The sequence below is a fragment of the Rhipicephalus microplus genome, chromosome X (assembly GCF_043290135.1).
Source record: "Rhipicephalus microplus isolate Deutch F79 chromosome X, USDA_Rmic, whole genome shotgun sequence".
Classification (NCBI taxonomy): domain Eukaryota; kingdom Metazoa; phylum Arthropoda; class Arachnida; order Ixodida; family Ixodidae; genus Rhipicephalus; species Rhipicephalus microplus.
Genome location: NC_134710.1, coordinates 385264910 through 385280569, shown reverse-complemented (window position 1 = coordinate 385280569; position 15660 = coordinate 385264910). Strand labels below are relative to the sequence as shown.

General features: G+C 45.6%; 1 protein-coding gene across 1 annotated transcript; it reads left to right on the top strand.

Moving 5' to 3' along the window:
* Positions 1-1722: 1722 nt before the first annotated feature.
* LOC119162288 (calcium release-activated calcium channel protein 1) lies at positions 1723-14538 on the top strand. The gene is made up of 3 exons (XM_037414741.2): positions 1723-1879; positions 6007-6144; positions 13640-14538. The coding sequence occupies exons 2-3, from the start codon at positions 6037-6039 to the stop codon at positions 14144-14146; spliced, it is 615 nt and encodes a 204-aa protein (XP_037270638.2). The 5' UTR covers positions 1723-1879; positions 6007-6036; the 3' UTR covers positions 14147-14538.
* Positions 14539-15660: the final 1122 nt, after the last annotated feature.

The following is a 15660-nucleotide window of genomic DNA, read 5'->3' as shown; positions in this document are numbered from 1 at the left end:
GGATACCTTTGGACACTAAGTTCGCACGCGGAACGCATCCCTCTGTGGTTACTCCTCAACGGTCTATTTGTTCATGGCGCGTGCCTATTGGGCTCCGCTACTCCTTTTTCGGGTAATTTTGCCATAGAGTGTAGCATGTAGATTGGCCAGTAATACTTCATTGCCACCTTTTTTTGAATATGGGAGTCAGTTCACTGCGCTTCAAATTGTTGGCAAAAGGCTTGTTTAAAAAATGCAGTTAATTTTATGGGCAGCACATTGCCAATGTGAGGTCCTATTGCTCTGACTTGGTCTTTGGACCACAGATGACGTTGGCTGGCGCACGAATAGGCGCACCTTTGTACTGTCCCGGCTTTTTGTAGCAAAACAGCCATTTGGGTTAGTTGGTAGCTGTCTATAATAGAAGATAGAATTGGGGCGTAGTACTTAACACGGACTGGAGGAGAGACGAAAACACTAGCGCACACTCCCCACTGAAGTTTATTGAACGAGAGAGATTGTGGTTATAAGCGGGAGAAGAAAAGTGAGCCCCGTAACTGTCTGCATCAGCATGCGACACCTCAACAGCAGCTCACAAGGGATGTGGGTGAGGAGGGAATAAAAGGATAGGAGTTAAGGTATAGAGAGAGAGATGCACAAGGACAGCGAGCGACGACATAAAAAAGATGGGAAAGATGAAACATGGTCACAGGAGTCCGAAAACGGGGCACCACTTGCGAGAGTTCTTGTCGGCGACAGGAGATGGCATAGGGCTAATCCAGTCGGCCAGAGCTGCGCAGTCGTCGTCGTAGAGGACCGGCGGCAGGAGGTGGCGTACGACCAACCCAGTTGGTCAGAGCTGCGCTGTCGTCGGAGATCGCGAGGGCACAACCGGTCGGCGCAGAATCCAGTGAGCGAGTCTGCTTTATTGAAGGTGCAGCACACACACACACACACACACACACACACACACACACACATATATATATATATATATATATATATATATATATATATATATATATATATATATATATATATATATATATATAATCTCTCTCTCTCGTTTAAAAAACGAAAAAATTGAAAAAGCGTGGTCATTCCACAAAAAGTCATCAAAATATCACCAAGGTGCCTTATATTTTTGTGACATTTTGCGGAATAATGGCAGTTTTTCAGTTTTCTTTTTGTTTTTTAAGCGAGAGCACTTTTTTCATGTCACTATTTTTAGTAAGCTATATATGTATGTGTTGCACCTTCAATAAACTTCAGTGGGTAGTGTGCGCTAGTGTTGTTCTTCTCTGCTACATACAGTTCGTGTTAAGTACAGCGCCCCACTTCTATCTTCCATAATAATGTCCGTGCTTTCTTGTGCGTTTCGGGAAGCCGATACGCCAGCTCCTGGAGTATACCCGCCCAGTGTCTCTCCAATAACGGGATCAGTGACACTTGCAGGGCCCAGCAAATGCGTACCCGGTTTTTAAATCAGCCCTGCTCTCATTTAGAGCAATCACATAAAATCTAGACCAAATCAATTATTACTTGTCAGATTGCCCTAGGAACAGACAGTGAGGGTTTGATGACATCGCAGGGAATAACGAACTGAAACAGCGCTGCGCATGCGCTAAACAGAAAGCGAAAACTAGCAGAATTTATTTTGGTTCAGGACATCGCTGCAATGACCAGCAAAAATGTTCTTGTTATCTTCAAGCTATGAAAATTGCGGCCCGAAAGTACGCAAAGTCGAAAACAGATGTAACTGCGCATTCGTGGTAGCGCTTGAAAGCTCGGCGATGCCCCCGCACTAGAGCACACCCTTGTTTGCAGCCACTGTGCCCAACGCTATTGAAGAACCAAGTCTCTTAGCTCGTGAGCAGCCCTTGTGTATCTCACAAACCCGGTCAGTTAAGACTTTTTTTTCCTTGTTATTAACGCCGTGTTAGAATACTCAAGTTGGCAAGTGTTTAACATTGTATCGTGGCAAAGCTTCGTTCTTAACCTGTTAGAGACCCACCGAGGTGGTCTTGTTATGTTGCTCGACTGCTCACTCGAATGTCGCGGGATCAAATGCCGTCTTCGGCGAACGTATTTCGATGGCGGCAAAGTGCTAGAAGCCCATGTGCTTAGACTTGGCGCACGGCAAACAACACCAAGGTGTCAAAAATTTTGCACTGCAGCGTCTCCAATTGATATCATTGTTTCGGGACGTAATAATACTACCGTACTGAAGCTTTTGTACTCGCCTTAGTACACAGCTTCGCCCTGCCATTCTCGTGCACCGCAGTAAACGCGCCTATGACATACCATGTGAGCTGAGTTGCGTCATGTTGGCGTCACTGCGATGCCACGCAGGCAGCTGCCAAGGGCAGTCGCAGAGCCAAAATTGTTGCCGCGTAGGACCAATCTTATCCTGTCAGCACGGCTCATGAAGTCGCAGGTAGCATGACAGCTAAGTGTCCATTACACGCATGGCTTCGTACGGTACAGGCGTTCCTTAAAGTAAAACGCAGCACGTGAGCTGTGGTCAAACGAGGGGAAATGGACTTTAGGCGAAACTGCATGCCATGGCACTCCATCAGAAGTGCTTCATAACGAGTTCGTCGGCATATCTGGACGACTCATCCCGCTACTTAGAGGGCTGGCACAAGCGAAGCCCCTCTGCTATCGTCACTGCTCATCAGACGCGAAAGTGGCGGCATTTCTGGTGATACGAAAAGCGCATGCCGGCGAAGTTTTGTCCAGACGCAGGCAAAGAAATACATAAACCATTGAAAGCGTCTCCTGACGAGCAGTGATGGTAGCAGGTAGCAGCGCAGCTTCGCTAAAGCCAGTGATAATGTCAGCGTATGAATATCGGCAAGGGTCAGCTGGTTATGTCGACGTACTGTCACTATCTGCAGCGCATATTCTCACAGAGAACGCGGGCATGCGTTTTCACCTATAGCCCGTTTCGCCTTGTTTGGCCACAGCTGTAGCGATTCGTTTTAATTTTGGAATACCTGTAGTAGTTAACTATAAGTGCAAGTTGAAGGAACATCACCTGATGGTGAGCACTCTGCGGCAAGCTACAAGCTATACGTATAAGTAACAAGTCCTTCCACGGCCATCATTGTACCATCGAGAGAAAAATTGTGTAAATTCCACATTCAATCGCATTTTCTGTCGAGCACCTTTGTCGCATTTGGAGCGGTTTCTTTTATCTCCCACACACGTTGGTGTCGCTAGTCTTGGGTAGAAAAATCTAAATTTCCTGTCAGATGTCAGACATTTCAGATCACTGTCACACAAACGTGGCATTTGGCATAGCGACCTTTTTCTGTGCATATGCGTGGTAGTTACAATAGGAGTTATTAAGTATTTACAGCTACATCAAGCATCCCGACTCTCTTGCATACGTGAATGGTAGACGCGCTGCAGATATTTAGGTGGAGTCAGTGTTCGCTCTTGGGTAGTATCCAACCATACGTTCCCAATTATAGGAGGGCCTTTGTATGTGGCTCGCGTGTCATTTCATTGCCTTTAACTTCCTGGTTCGAGTTTTAGTTTCTCAGCCTTGGAACCGAAATGAACCATAGCTCGCTATAAGCAAGTCACCTTTCTGCGACGCCAGAAAACGCCTGAAACATTAGAATAATAAGTGCTCGCTGCCTCATTATGGGTATTGTCTTGTTTACGCTAATGCTATGCAGGCCACGGCCCACTTTACGTGATACTGTGACATTATGGTTGAATGTCAAGCATTTAACTCGATGTATAACGAAGAAGACGCATATATTATTTAAAAACCACATTTAACGTATGTTATCGATGAAGTCGAACAAGTACAGAATGAAGCAGCAATATTTATGACCGGATAGTACACTCAACGAAAATATCGAGGAAAAAAAGGCGCCTCTTTGTCCCATAACAATAATCGTCCTCTATCTAACGTTTCTTTCTTTGCACTATCGCCGTGCGCCCAGCGCAGTCAGGTAACGAATGACATGCGCTTTATCAACGCGTCATACCTTTTATTGCGATAGCAATTATATGGACACTCTCGGCTGGACTTAGACGTCAATGTCATGCACCGTATATGTATATGTATCTATACGAAAATGCAAGAAAGCAAAAAAATCCAGAAAAAAGCACTGCCAAATCAAACGTGGGACCTCTGTGTCGTGAAAGTGAGGCGTTAACCACTGAGCCACCCTAGAAAAAGTCCTCACCGTTCAAACAGCAAGGTATATATATCTACCACTTACCGCTGCTGTGTTTTCGGCATTACCAGAAAAACGGCGCAATGAGCGCACGTCGCCACATCACGCAGGGGTGCCTGCTCTGATCTCCTACGCGTACTTTGCCAGGCTTAGAGCAGGGGAGCTACACTCCCTCACACGCCCTTATCTCGCGGTGGCGAGGAGAGGAAGATCGTACACCTTGGCTGGCCTCGGGCTTTACGTGGAACGATTCTGCTGTAGCTACCGGGCGCGCTACGACGCTGCGCCGTGCTCCCTAGCCGGCGGCATAAATTAGGCGTCTTTCTTATCCTCTAATCACTACCACCACCACCACCACAAAGGTCACTGCAATCATTGCAGCCTCCGTTCGCGAAAAGCGTGCGCTTTTCAGATTCGGTGACGTAACAAATGAGACGCTTCTTAGCGTGCATCCGTACCTGTAAGTAAGTTTCGTGCGTAATTTGTACGCGAGAAACACGGGGCACGTTTCAATCTGCTTTCCATTCGGCGCGTCACCTTTCAAATTGTTGCTATCGCATTTATAACTTTGCCTTTGGGCAAAGCTGTGACTTTTTTGATAGAAGGTGACTAGCGCCGAGTTTTTAAGAAAGCTAAAGCAAGCCTGATGGCTATTATTGTAGTGGGCCAAAAGGACGCCCCCTTTTTTTTATCTTTTTGTTAGAGTTCAGCCGAGCAACCTACGGCGTTCAAAATTTTGAAAAACCTTATACCCTCACAACACTGGTATCATGCTCGCGCGCACAATAATAGCGGAAACAGCGTATATGCAGAACTTAATTTAGCCGTTTGTCCCGCCGCGGTGGTCTAGTGGCTAAGGTACTCGGCTGCTGACCCGCAGGGCGCGGGTTCGAATCCCGGCTGCGGCGGCTGCATTTCCGATGGAGGCGGAAATGTTGTAGGCCCGTGTGCTCAGATTTGGGTGCACGTTAAAGAACCCCAGGTGGTCGAAATTTCCGGAGCCCTCCACTACGGCGTCTCTCATAATCATATGGTGGTTTTGGGACGTTAAACACCACATATCAATCATTAATTTAGCCGTTAATTGCTTATGTAGAGACGGGTGGCCTTCCTTTTATCGTTACGGTAATTAAAGTGAATTTTCGTATGTTTATTTCTAACATTTCTAGAACTATCACTAATCTAGGGCATCTAGGTTTATTGTGATCATTATAATTATTAACTTCCCTGCAAAAACACAGTTGTCTTTAAACAGTATTGTATTGGTGAAAGCTGTGGTATTATACATGCAGAGGAGAAACGGCAATGGCTCAAGAAGCAAGGGTTGAGGGAACTCGCGATCCTACTACAGCTATATAGTAAAAAAATTATGTTACAATATAATGCTCGAGCCTGTAATATATCGGCCATCCTATGTCACAGGTAGAGGTGTGGCAGGTAATCCACTTGGTGTGTGTGTACGTCTTATGATTTGCGGGCTCTTCATCACTGATGGAATAATTGTAAGTATTAGTACAAGATCGAGCACCGACGCGTTGGAGGCTCTCCTAACTGGGAAACCAGCTCACAGACTGAAAACCGGTAGGTCTGTGCGGAAGAACGCAAAGCTTGAAAGCCTCTTTGGTACTCCTGTACTGAACAATTCATTGTAATGCATCTGTATATGATGACGTACGGTGCGGACTCGGTAGTCTTACAAATTGTGCCATTTCATGTCGATTGTAGAGAACTTAAGTTTTCTCAGATGATATGCATATGTGCGTGTTTTTGTGTGGCGTTTATGATTATTTCAACTTACTATACCGGATGCGGTTCCAACTTCGCACAGGATCTTCTCATTCTGTAGTTCGTCAAAAGAATGGGCATCCCAGAGGACAACGTTCAGTCCTGGCAAGCGCTGCAACTCAGCAGGGCAAAGTTGAAGGCTTCCAGAGGAACGTCAGCACTTCTGTCTGGTTTCGCAATGGTTGGTATGGAGATTCACTCTGTTATCGACGCCTATCAAACACTATAATCTCACATTCCACTCTGGTCATCAGATTCCCACAAAAGCGTGTGCGTTAGACCAACTTTTGCGGGGCTTGCCGTTGCGGTGGCGTAGACAAGGGAGAAAGGGGCAAGACTTTCCACCACCCCCACCACTTACCCACCTTTGTTTTCGTCGCTTCGCACTTACATGATTTAGAAACTAAGCGGTGCTACTATCACAATATCATTCTTGGGCGCTTTTACAGTAAATAATGTCCGCACATGGGAAAACGTGTCGCGGTGTTTGGCTTTGGCACTGTGTGATTTTGTACAGGAACTTCGGCCGCGAACGTTGTAAGTTGGCTCGGCGACGGGATCAACGTTGCAGCCATGGTCATGCGTGTACCTCCGGAGCAGATTTCATCGGAGTCGAACAATAGAATATTTTCACTGGGCGAAGATTCGTTTTAAGAATAAAATTGGGGACCCTTAAGCTTCGTCTTTAAGAGCCTAACGTGACAGCAAAATCCGGCCCCTAGTTCATACTTCAACCGCATAGTTCATATTTATTTATAAGTTTTGTTACATACAGACGCACGCACACAAACACGCCCACAGTAGATTGCACGAGTGCGCGCTATTATCGCCGAACGGGCTTGTTTCGTCGTGACACCTGTCGAACAACATGCGTTAAAGGGGTTCTGAAACGCTTTTTCAAGTAACCAAGGATTGAATTCACTAGAAGAGCTTATTGCCTCACGAATTCAGCACCACGAAAAATTTAAGAATCCGTCCAGTGCGACTGGAGTTATGAAGGTATGCCACATGCTGCAATTGCATTATCTCTTCTCTCGTCCCGACGAAAGCGCCGGAAGTTAAGCAGACAGGGGTGGTAGGGCAAAGAAACTACCGCGCCTCGTGACCTTGAGCACTTTTTTTTCTTCAAATGCGCGGCTTATCAGTGTAATCGCACACGCACGTGTGGACAAGTACCAGCCTCCCGTGGCTATCTCGGTAGCTTGATTTTTTGGTCACAGGCGCACAGACGATTTTTCGCTCACAACCAACGCGGCTGACGTCGGCGGCAGCTTTTCAGTGACACGAGCTCTCTAACGCTATCGCGTTGAAAGGCAGACATAGATCCAACGTCTTATAGGCCACATTCTAGCACATTAGTGTCACTCTTTGTACGTGTGCTAATATATACTCAAGCCAGAGAATAACATTGGTATCGAACCTTCCCACCTTCTGCTTAAATGTAGATACGCACGCATACACGTGCCCACACCCACACGCACGCACACGCGCGCTCGTGCCACTGAATATTAGGTTTATCCACCAAACTCCTTATATATATCGTAGTATACAATATATTGATACATATATTTACTATGCCCTCATGGCAAAAGGCACTCTGAATGGTCTGATGACGAAGATGTAACACAGGCAAACGTGCAGGTGAATCATAACCGTAGGAAGGCCTACTAACATATTGATCATGTACCTTAAGCTGATAAATAGGATACCCCAAGTGGGCGAAATTTCCGAAATCCTCCACTACAGTGGGTGTCTCTCATAATCATATGGTGGTTTTGAGACGTTAAACCCCACATATCAATCAATCAATCAATAGGATTAGGGTCATAAACCTGATTGATCTATTGATCAATATGTAGGCTATAATGTGCAAAAACCACCATTGGAATATGAAAGACGCCGTAGTCCAGGGGTCCGGAAATTTCTGCCACCTGCGTTTCTTTAACTTGCGCCCAAATCTGAGAACATGGGCCTGCAGCATTTTAGCCTCCATCGAAAATGCAGCCGTCGCAGCTGGGATTTCATCCTGCGATCTGGTAGTAATAAACATAAAGCAGCGTAATAAAAAATGCAGTGTGGGCAGTTGTAGTGAACACACGTTTTATTGTTCAGTAGTTTGGCAAACAGCGCCACAATAAATATCTTAACAATGAAAATCCACAATATTATATATATATTGATTCGTCTCAGGTGTTCATCCCTTTACTATATGATATATGACTAGAAGGGCACAGTGAGCTAATTTTGCAACTAGCGACGTAACGCACATCCATAAATTTACTGAGTGAGGAAACATGGGTGGACATGTTATCATGTGAAATTTAGAGCAATATACACAGTAATCATAATTTTTTGAAAAAAAATGAAACATGCTCTGTACAAGCAAGGTTTCGCCCAGCGAAGAGACACGTGACAAATCGAAATAGTGTTATCTTTTTTAATCGACACGATGATTGACACGCGTATAGAGCAGCGGTCTTGTGGTCAGTCACACTCGTTGTGGCTTTCGAGCGCATTCTTCCAACGCGTGAACTGAAAGAAGACCATGGCACCAAAAACTTCGTGAGTACCCTTGCCCGAACTTTTTTTTCCAAAAAGCGCGCATACCTTGTGGAGAGCTGCCTCGTTATATTTGAAATACACCATCCAGGCAAGCATTTCTAGCCAGAAAGGTTGGAAGTTCAGTTAGCGCTTACTATCGGAGGAAAAGTGGAGTTAACGCCAGGTTTCTGTGACGTCATTAGGAAACTTTGTTGAGTCTCGTCAAACTGCAGCTCCTGGCGTTTTGGGTGGTTAAAGACGTAAAGATCAGTCTTTGTAAGGAATCGTGGTTTCTGTGCATGCGTCATGCTCCGATCGGTTTTCAGGAGTTCTTTCGGAACAGTATAGTAGTAGTATTCAGGCAGTGCAAAACTGCAGCTTGGAACCATTACTTCTGGTGTTGTAGCCTTATCGCCAGTTTTTGAGTGTGCACAGGACAAAACGTCATCTTTCGAGAAATAATCATCCGGTGTTACCATACGGCGTCTTGGCGCCGTAATCGAGTCTCATAGAGGGGCGCTGATTGACATAGAAAACGAACTGCCCACCAATACGTGTAGGCAGCGTATTTACAAGGGGTGACTTCGTATTTCTATAAGAAGCAACGCACTCAGCAAAGTTCGGGCAGTGACACTGAATGCGAGAAACGAGAACTTGGAAGGTACATGTCGTCTAGTAATGTTCCGCCTTCAACACACTCGAGCTTGTTTCTCCTCTGGCCGAAAAGTTCGCGGGTATACATTTCTTCTGCTTCCCTTCAGGTGACGGTGAGGTAGTGCTTGCCCAGTATCTTATTCTGCGCTCGAAACGCCTCGCATTTGCAATTGCACCCTTACAGAAGGCTGGTAGGTTCTGTTGCGTTGTGATGTCATACTACAATTGTGAATGAAGGCGAAGGTGTTTATGCCAGCAGTGAAAGTCTAGCTACTCGCTTCAGCATTCCCGAAGCAGGCAACCGCCAGGCAGGGATGGTGCACAGTACAGTGTAAGCAAACTCGTTTTTTATGCGCTGCAGTTCTCACGCGTTCTAAAAAAATGATTATACTGCATTATGATCTGAAGAAGGTCGGAGTTCATTCTTTCATTACTGGGGAAATGATCACTAGAGAGTTTGTGTGGTACGAGGCTGTTTCTGTTCGCACCGGCGCAAGTGCTGCAAACATGATTTCACTTACTAGTTAGAACAGTGTATACATGACATATCGTGTGCGGCAAAATATGGTCTATAGTTCTTAATCTGTTGTAAAATGAAATGACGGATGCACGCTTGCAAACAACGAAAAACAGCTTGGCGAAACGCTATTGTTTGAGGGAGCAGGGTGAAGAAATCCACGAAAAAAAAAAACGAGAACATTCTGTGTTTTTGCACGTATTTAGGTTTTGTAGCGCATATACACAGCGAACAAGCTAACTTTATATGAGTAAGTATTGTCTGGTCACAGGTTCATTTTCAAATGAGGCCAACTGAACATTTCTCAACAATGATTACCTTGCCCTCGCAGATATCACGATAGATCTTCTACAATTTGAGTACTTCATTGCTGTAAAAAGTCGCCGAGCAACTGTATTGTCAGCCTAGGTTACGAGAAATTTGCCAAAAAAATAACCCATGTGAAATAGTGTTACCAACGTGCAGCATAACATACAAAAAATGCACTTATTGCGTATTGCAAGCATGCTTAGATGGGGACAGTAAAGTAAAAAAAATGCTGAGTGAAAGCTATCAGTGCGTCAGGGCTGCTGCACATATAGAGCTTAACATAAAAATCATTCCCATAAACTATTGCTCAGAACGGTCATTCTAGTTGTCGTTTGCGGTGTTTTATTGCGGTCACTTTACTTTCATTTACTCTTTAATAAACATGTACACAATCTGCTCAAACTGCCACCTGTAGCCACGTCACAGAACAAAGCTGATAGCTGTGTCCCCCCCCCCCCCGAAAGAAATTTCTGCCTGTGCTCTTGTGCCATTGCTTTCTTTGAAAGGAAACTTGATTAGCCAAGCTGTTCTTCACCGAGGTTTTAATGCCTGCGATAGTGCTATCACTGATCACGTAGGCTCTTATGTGGCGCGAGTGACTAATAGTAGAAAAGGAGGACTGCAGTGTGTCTGGCGAGAGGCGAGGGCTAGTGGAAGGTGACAGCGTGTGCGCAGGATGTCAAGGGCGTGCTGCTAGAGGCGAGGGCGGAAGATTTCGAGGGTGAACATCTGAAAAACGTGCCAACACGGGGTGACGCGTCGAGGCGCAATGAAGCGTACGATAGCGCGTCAATGACAGTGTTCAGGAGTCCGCGCTTTTGAGATGGCAAACATTGCTCGTTCTCCCGATGATGAAGTCGTCCCCCGTGAGCGTCAGCGAGAGGTGAGGCGAAAACAGGCATGTCATCGCCGAGCCAGCCTTTATGTTCGCGCAAGAGAGGCCGAAGCTAAAACCAGTGAACGAGAGACTTGTAAGATACAGAATTACACATGAAGGATGGGCATAAGCGTCACTATTTCGACAGCGCTTGCGAAGTGGAGATTTACGTCAACCCCCAAAAATCACTGCTTCGCTCTAAGTCTGAAACACCTGGTCAATGTCAGCTTAAGCTGACCGGTATTCATTAAATTCTCCGGCAAGCGCTTTGGTTAAAGCTGTTTGAGGTCCGCGCTTGTTCATGAAGAATACACTCTCTTGAGTGACGTTTCAGTAAGCGCAAGGTGGAAAACTTGGTGTATATACGGTGTACATGCTTGGTGTATATACGCTCGGCCTGATGAGAATATATATGTAAATATATATGCATATAGGCTTGCATAAATATACAAGCAGAGGATATGTATATATTCTTTAGAATACCCGCTATATTAATAGGTGACTAAAATTAAGTATTGCTTAAACCCTCTAGTATACATGCGCCCGTCTACATGCGCTTTTACACACACGGTCACACTTAAAAATCACTTTTAGTGTGTTAGATCATCACGTTTGTGTGAAAGAGAAAATACTGCACACCACGCACGACACAGCACAGCATGAACACGTTGAGTCTTACGTGGAAATCAGTTTCGTAGTCTGTTGCAGTGATGGGTCTGCGGCGCCAGTCTGACCACAAGATGCGGAAACAGCGGGATGAAGAGCCACGCAAAACGTGTGAAACACACCCGCCGATGGTTCTCAGTCGCTTGGTTTATTGTTCGCGGCACTCCAACGAACTGAGTGAGACGTACAGACATAACCACCCTTCTTAAGCAGTTTTGACTGTAAACAGCCTTTCATAGGTCGCCAGTCGGTCGGGTTAGTTCAAAGGGGTCTACGAGGAGAGAAGGCTGCACCGCAAGTTTCCAAGTACGGCTTGCATGGCGTTGTCGCTTGTGGTTCACCTCGGGGAGCGCTATCCCGACACCATCCCACGCCCAAGCGGCGCCATGTCAGGAGAGCCGATCATAATAGTGAACTGTTGAATCAGAATGAAAGACGCAGGAAACGAGCACACAAGTACATACAAGACAAGGGCGATATTATAGCTGGATATTATAGCGAAGCACGCGGCCTAAAATGTGTAATTAATAAATCAGTTAAAAATTGCGTTCTTTTCTATGGACAAATGACAAGACGTTCAAAAATCACTCGTAGATGGCCATCTATCAACCATTGGTTGATTTGAACATAGTGCGCTTGGTCATTACAGGAATCGCTGTGAAAGGCTGCTATTTGTCCACGCGTGTGCGCGCAATCACCATAAAGAAGCTGCGTATTCACAAAAAAAAAAACAGTGCTCAAGGTCATGAGGTGCGCGTGACGTTTTTTTTTTTTTTTTTTTTTGACCCTGCCATCTCTCCCTGCTTAGCTTGCAGCGCTTTCGTCGGGACGAGACAAGAGAGCGCGTTTGCAGCGTGTGACAAATCTTTGTATTTCTGCTCATACTGGACCGATTCATAAAATTTTGCGGCGCTGAATGCGTAAAACAAGTTCTTGTAGTGAATGCATTCTATGGTTACTTGAAGAAGAGTTTCAGGCGCTCTTTAAGAGTCTGGGAAGCGCGCGTGCAGGTGGAGGTGGTGCTTCGTGAAGGTGACAAACTTTTGAGCGCGCCCATCGCCAGCCCATCGTGCCATCTCGCCACTGATAACGAAAATGCGCCCAAGTTTCGAAGCTACGAGGACCGCCAAACGGAGTGTGGTGTATATAAATGTCCAGCCGTAAGCAATATAGGCAACATGCTTTCCGTGGCGTAGTGGTTGGCGCCACGCGCAGAAAAACGGTAAATTCCTGGTTAAATTCCACGAGATATGCTCTTGCCTTCTGTTATTTTTTTGCAAAATATATTAGTAAAATTTGAAACGCCACTTCCGTGATAGAATTAAGTCAGCAGAGTCATGGTGGACCCCGACAAAAAACACTATCGGGTTAGGAATCGGCAGCTGTGTCTTTTGTAACCCAAGAAAGTTTAAGTCTGGCTTCGCCTATGCTAGACAAATGAGCGGAATTGATAGAATAAGCAGGTTTAGCATCAAAAGCGACTATATGAAATGTTTAATGTCATCGCTTTGTTTTTGAACTCATTTTTCAAAGGTATGAATACTTTAACGAATTACCGATGAGGTGCCTTTAAAGCAATACGTGCAAACACAAGATTGAGCACTTTGAAGATGCTATGTAGAATGATGGTGATGACAAGAGTGAATGAGAGCTGAGCCCGTTTTAATAGTTGAGGAACATCACACCAATCACTCCCCACCGGCCATGTCGCTTGTGTATGGCCTTGTGTTTCTAAAGTAGCTTTGAGCACTGGCGTGGCTCTCATGTGGAGCACTTCTCTATACACAGAATGCTTGTGTTCGATTCGGGAAGGAACGCTGTTCTAAATCACACTTCACAGCTCACGAGAGCTTTTATACCGCGCACCACGCTTCTCGAGGCCAGCTACTGATATGAAAATTCAAGCTTTCTCTTTTACAACATACACCTCTTGAATGATAGGACTTCTTGCCTGTCCTCTGAATAAAACACTGCCCTTCATGTTTTCACATAGTCTATAGCATATGGGCAAGCTGAGACATAACAAGCTTATAGTTTTGCAAGTAAGTCTGCATAAGATTACACGGCTTCTGTATTACTGTAGTAGTTTTCAAATTGAGTGCTTGTCCTTAGGTGGCCCTGGTAGAGATGCAGCTGAGCAAGGCCATCCCCCCGGAGCTGCTGATAGTTTTCAGCGTGTGCACCACACTGCTGGTGTCGGTGTACATGTTGGCGCTTATGATCTCGACCTGCATCCTGCCGCATTTGGATGCCGCAGCCTGCTTGGACGGAACCGGCACCGCCTCCAAGTCGCCCCACGAGAAGATGCGGCTCTACATCGAGACGGCCTGGGCAGTCTCCACTGTATTTGGCCTCTTGCTCTTCATGTCAGAGATTGCTATTATATCCTGGATTGTGTTTTACAGCTATAGCCCGGAGGCTGCACTTGCTGTGACCATCATCCTCATACCGGTCGCGATTGTGTTCTTAGTATTTGCCGTGCATTTCTACCGACAGCTCGTCACGCACAAATACGAGCAGTCGGTGATGTGCATCAGCGAGCTTGAGAGCATGGCCAACCAACTACAAGATGGCGGTGTGGCTGGTTCCGACCACGAAGCACTTCATCAAAATGTCTGAGTTCAGCGCTGCCTCATGGATGGTGTTTGTTTTTCTGCAACTTCCTAGGCAAATGACGTTATTGGCTACTGCAACTTACTGCTGCACTCGGTGCTAATCACTAATGGCGAGTTATTTTTTTTTTCGAATACAGGCATGACTTCGTTTTGTTTGACAGAGAATTGTGCTTTATGAGATAACTTCGACCGTTTGTAGTTTCTATTTATTATTCAGCAACACTGGATGAGTGCCGAGTTCCCAGAATTTCGGGAAGCACTGGCGGCTTTGTAGTTTATCTCTGCACTATGTCTATTCATATCTAGCCCGACTAGTAGGTTTTTTTATTGAAAAGGATTAGATAAAGAAAACTAGCATGTTTTATGCCTTGCGACAATAAACACCATAACATATCATGTGATCGACCTCAATAAATGCACAAGGCCCGTGTTAGTTTCTGAGCTGACACGTGTTTACATGCCTGAATTGCCTAAGGAATGCACAGTCAACCATAAAAGCTTGCACACCACGTGAGCAAGTGACAAACCGCTTGTCTTCACCACTTAGCCATGCGCTATTTACCGTGAAACGCAGGGTGGGGCCGGAAGTGCGTCTTGTTGTTGTTCACAGGTCTTTTGATTTTCTGCTGCCATGCTGCACATTGTTGGGTCAGATTTCACTCCCAGCTTGTATCTGCAGTAAACCTCCACTCTTCTACTTTGACAGCCGTGTCAAGGATATGCCCCGCCGTGGTGGTCTTGTGGCTCAGTACTCGTCTGCTGACCCTCAGTTCGCAGGATTTAATCCCGGCTCCGGCGGCTGCATTTTCGATGGAGGTGAAAATGCTGTAGGCCCGTGTGCTCAGATATGGGTGCAGGTTAAAGAACCACAGGTGGTCTAAATTTCCAGAGCCCTACACTATGGCGTCTCTGATATTTATAAGGTGGTTTTTGGACGCTAAACACTACATATCAATCAAAAAAATCAATGATATCACGGCGTGCCTCGGACAGCGTGTCGTAGGGTAGATATCACTTTGTGAAAAAGACTGCGGCTTATAACAATTATGCTGATAGACTGCTCACTAGAAAGAACGACGTAGCCACGGTTGATAAACAGTGCGTCGCGTAAGCAAAGTGGAAGATGAAAAATTTCGCATTCTTTAGGAAGCACAAAGACCATCAATTAATGGAAGGATGCGTCTGTAGGGGCCTGCGTTCCCGTCGATCGTGGCGGACGTTGCGCAACTGTTGCAAAGAGGCTCTTGGCCATGCGCTTGCATGGTTCATACATTTTGAGGTTGACTGCACAGTCGAAAGTGTAGTGCACCTAAGTTGTAGTGACAAGAGTGTTAAACTGGTTGCTAGATAATCATCATGAGGGGACAAGGCTCCTCGTGTATACGTCATGCCTGTGGCGAGCATTGTCACATTTTTTAAGAAATGAAAAGCAGTTCAGGCGGCTGATCGAAAAAAGTTTGTGTTTCAACCGTCAAATAGCATTCCGTCATGATCAAAGTTTTTTGTCTACACTTTAGT

What these genes read in the sequence shown, in the direction of transcription:
- LOC119162288 (XM_037414741.2), top strand. Translation starts at nt 6,037, where the DNA reads ATGGGCATCCCAGAGGACAACGTTCAGTCCTGGCAAGCGCTGCAACTC. An exon ending in TTCTGTCTGGTTTCGCAATG is followed by an intron (nt 6,145 to 13,639) that starts GTTGGTATGGAG and finishes GCTTGTCCTTAG; the next exon opens with GTGGCCCTGGTAGAGATGCA.